Source organism: Helianthus annuus, chromosome 8 (genome assembly GCF_002127325.2).
Source record: "Helianthus annuus cultivar XRQ/B chromosome 8, HanXRQr2.0-SUNRISE, whole genome shotgun sequence".
Lineage (NCBI taxonomy): Eukaryota > Viridiplantae > Streptophyta > Magnoliopsida > Asterales > Asteraceae > Helianthus > Helianthus annuus.
In genome coordinates, this window is record NC_035440.2 from 12,980,334 (window position 1) to 12,983,905 (window position 3,572).

General features: G+C 34.0%; 1 protein-coding gene across 1 annotated transcript; it reads right to left on the reverse strand.

The window, feature by feature from the left end:
• Nucleotides 1-651: 651 nt before the first annotated feature.
• Nucleotides 652-2,663, reverse strand: LOC110869580 (protein FAR1-RELATED SEQUENCE 5-like). The gene is made up of 2 exons (XM_022118824.1): nt 2,630-2,663; nt 652-1,466 (listed from the first exon to the last, which is right to left on the reverse strand). Exons 1-2 carry the CDS (start codon nt 2,661-2,663, stop codon nt 652-654), a joined length of 849 nt encoding a protein of 282 aa, XP_021974516.1.
• Nucleotides 2,664-3,572: the final 909 nt, after the last annotated feature.

A 3,572-nucleotide genomic window follows, 5' to 3' on the forward strand; every position in this document is an offset into this window, starting at 1 on the left:
ACGATAGTAAGCTGGAATCCATGATTCACGTAGCTCATATATATACGTCAGCCATTCATGGTCGGTTAAACCGAAATCATGAATAATAGCTGCCCATTCAGCCTCAAAAGCTTCGGGCAATAGAGAATCAGTCCAAACAACTGCAGACAATCTTTTCCTGAAATCTGTATTTGAACATAGGGCAGCCCCGACCTAAAGGGCACATTGTATCGTGAATGACAAAAAAAAATTAAAACACAGTACAAATCACACAAATAAAAAAAATAAAACCCTGCCATATAAAAACCAGACCTTTGTAGTGAGTTTATCCATGATATGCCACATACATAACCGATGCCTCGACTCAGGCCAAACATCAGCTATAGCCCTTTTCATCGCAGGGTCTTGGTCAGTAACGATTACAGGAGGCGTACCCGTATGCGTTCTTGATCGCCCTAAGTAACCAGCTATACGTCTCTGCCGTTTCAGAACCGAGAATTGCAGCACCAAGTGTCACGTTCCTATTATGATTATCAATCCCAGTGAAAGGGACAAAAATCATGTTATACCTTTAAAAAAACACACAATCAGCGATGACAAAAAAAATCATGATGTATTTATAACACAGTAAGATTTAAAACACATTGAATATGTAAAAAAATAAACTCATCGTTACTTGTTACGCTTGTAGGTAGCATCAAATGATATAGCGTCCCCAAACATATAATAATTTCTCTTCATATCCTCGTCGGCCCAAAAAATGCACTTCAACACACCTTCGTCTGTGGTTTCATATTCACAAGAGAAGTTCGGTAAAAACTCCTTTTTCCTCATCAGTCGCTTGACAAACATTTCCGCATCAAACTCTCCGATAAAAAGATTTAATTCTTTCTTGAAATTTTTAAAATCGACTTTGGTAGCACCGACTTTGTCGAACCCACCATACACTTCCTTCATAATGTTAAATGCACGAACAGGCTCGATGTTGAGATGTGACATCTTGTTTATCGTCTCTTCGTGTGCACGATTAATACCCCTGTTTTCCTTGAGAAGATGCAAATCTTCTTCATGCACAAAATCGTGGTCGTGCGCCTCTATAAAATGATACAGCAAATACTTCTTAGCATCGGTAAGTTGTATTCTGATCGCAGCCTGGCATCCGGTCCTTTTGGATGGTACCCTACGTACCCACCTATCAGACGGCTGTTCGACTAAAGTATCGACCGGTCGAAAGTCTTTTTGACCCTCCTTTGAACAGAAAAAGTACTTGTTTATAACAATACCACGGTTCTCGTGCTGTGTGCCCTTCCTTACAGTCCAACCTCCCGCTTCTGCGTAAGTTTTATAAAAGTTATACGCGTCATCAACTGTGTCGAATAACATTCCCTCTGCTGGCGTCAACGAAGAGGGTGAATCCGGAATATATCTCTTCGTTCCAGTGTTTGGAGAAACTTGTTCAACACCACGTAATTGGTAATTAGGTGCATCTACAACACATGACAAAAAAATGGGTATAAAACACATTACTAACCAAACATAATGCAATTTAAAAAACAGCGATTCAATGATACAAGGTGAACCTATAAAAAAACGTTTACTTCAAACTCAACAACTGTTGAAAACACATCACATATAACAAACTGATGTTTTCTCATAAATAGTTTAAATAAACGGAACAAAAAACTACAACTATGGAATTTAAAACACACCATTCAAATATGTAATAAAGGGGTGACCTTCGGACTAGAAACCATCAGCCAACTCATGTGAAACAATGAACAAAAACAACCTGAACATGTATGACTGTTAAAACACAACACCAATAACATGATGATGGTTTTGCACAACCTCAGCATCTGTTGAAACACATAATTGGTAAAACACATTACAGTTAAAACACATCATTTAATAAGAAACTACAATAGAACAAATAACTATTAAAACACATTACTTTTAAAACACAACATCCAATATGAAACATTAAAAAAAAAACTGACTTCAGCCTCACTCATGTGAAACAATGAACAGAAACAACCTGAACATGTATGACTGTTAAAACACAACACCAATAACATGATGATGGTTTGGCACAACCTCAGCATCTGTTGAAACACATAATTGGTAAAAAAACATTACATTTAAAACACATCATTCAATAAGAAACTACAAATAGAACACATAACAAGTAAAACACATTACTTTTAAAACAAAACATCCAATTTGGAACATTCAAAAAAAAAATGACTTCAGCCTCAATAACTGCTAAAACACAACACTATTTAAACACACCATTCAGAATGATTCATATAAAACGTTGACTACAACCTCAATATCTGTTACAACAGGTAACTTGTTAAACACAATACGGTTAAAACACAAACAACCTGAATCTGTATGACTGTTAAAACACAGCACCAATAACAAGCGTGATGGTTTTGCTCGTAAAAAACAACTGTGGATTTTAACAATGTGACCTCTGCTGTTAAAACACAGCATCAAGATTAGAAAAACATCTGCAAACTTATATACTCACTAAACACTAAACCTCAACAACTCTGCTGTTAAAACACAACATCAAGAACAATCTGACTATTTTGAATAAAGGTTATAATAAAACAAGACAAAAGGCTAAAAAAGTAACTGTAATTACCATCTCCACCGTCAGCAAGGGTGTTCGAAGCCATGATTTTTCAGACTTAAAAAATATAGAATAAGAACTATGCTGGTAAATAATAGAATGATCGAATTATAATATATAGATGTGTGTTTCGTGTTCGTGGAATTTGGAATAGATTTGGATTCAAAAAAAACTACAATCCCGAATATCCTGCATACAAATCAGTTACAAATTCGAACATGCAAAAATATAGAAATTGAGATAATTACCAAAAATAAAAAAAATATATGCAATTACATGTTTGCCCTTCTAGTTAACATACATCCATGCCACATGTCACTATACTATTGCTTCCTAGACTTTCTAGGAAAATAGGACTTTCCACACAACTCCTACTATATATATATATATATATATATATATATATATATATAGGGTAGGGTTCCAGCGTGAACAATCTCCCAAGAGTGAACTGCGTGAACAGATATGGACCCTTGATTTCCTTTTTAGTTGTTAAGGGTAGGATTGTAATTATATAAAAAATTAGATTTAAATCATTATTTAAATAATTGAATTAAGTTACATCTTTCCTAATTTAAATTCATTATCCATATTATGTTTATTTATTAATAAGATAATTTTTCAAAACAAGCAACAAATCACCAGATTTAAATTTTAATTTTTAAGATCCACGTAACCTTCATATTTCAACGGTATACACATGTGTACTTGGATATAAATAGAACAATACACATGCGTACTCAGCATCGTACATATGTGTACAGTAATTCACAGGTGTACATCAACATTCAATACAAAAAAAATTCTAAGATATCACAAAAACAGACGATATACACATGTGTACATCACATTAAAAAGAGGGCAAAATCAGAATACACATGTATACATCGCATTTAAACAAATAATTATTATAATAATTGAATTAAGTTACATCTTTCCTAATTCTTGATTTGAT

Coding starts and splice junctions, on each gene's coding strand:
- LOC110869580 (XM_022118824.1), bottom strand. CDS start 2,663: ATGGCTTCGAACACCCTTGCTGACGGTGGAGATG. Junction 1,467..2,629: donor CCTTGCTGACGGTGGAGATG/GTAATTACAGTT, acceptor CATGTGTTGTAG/ATGCACCTAATTACCAATTA.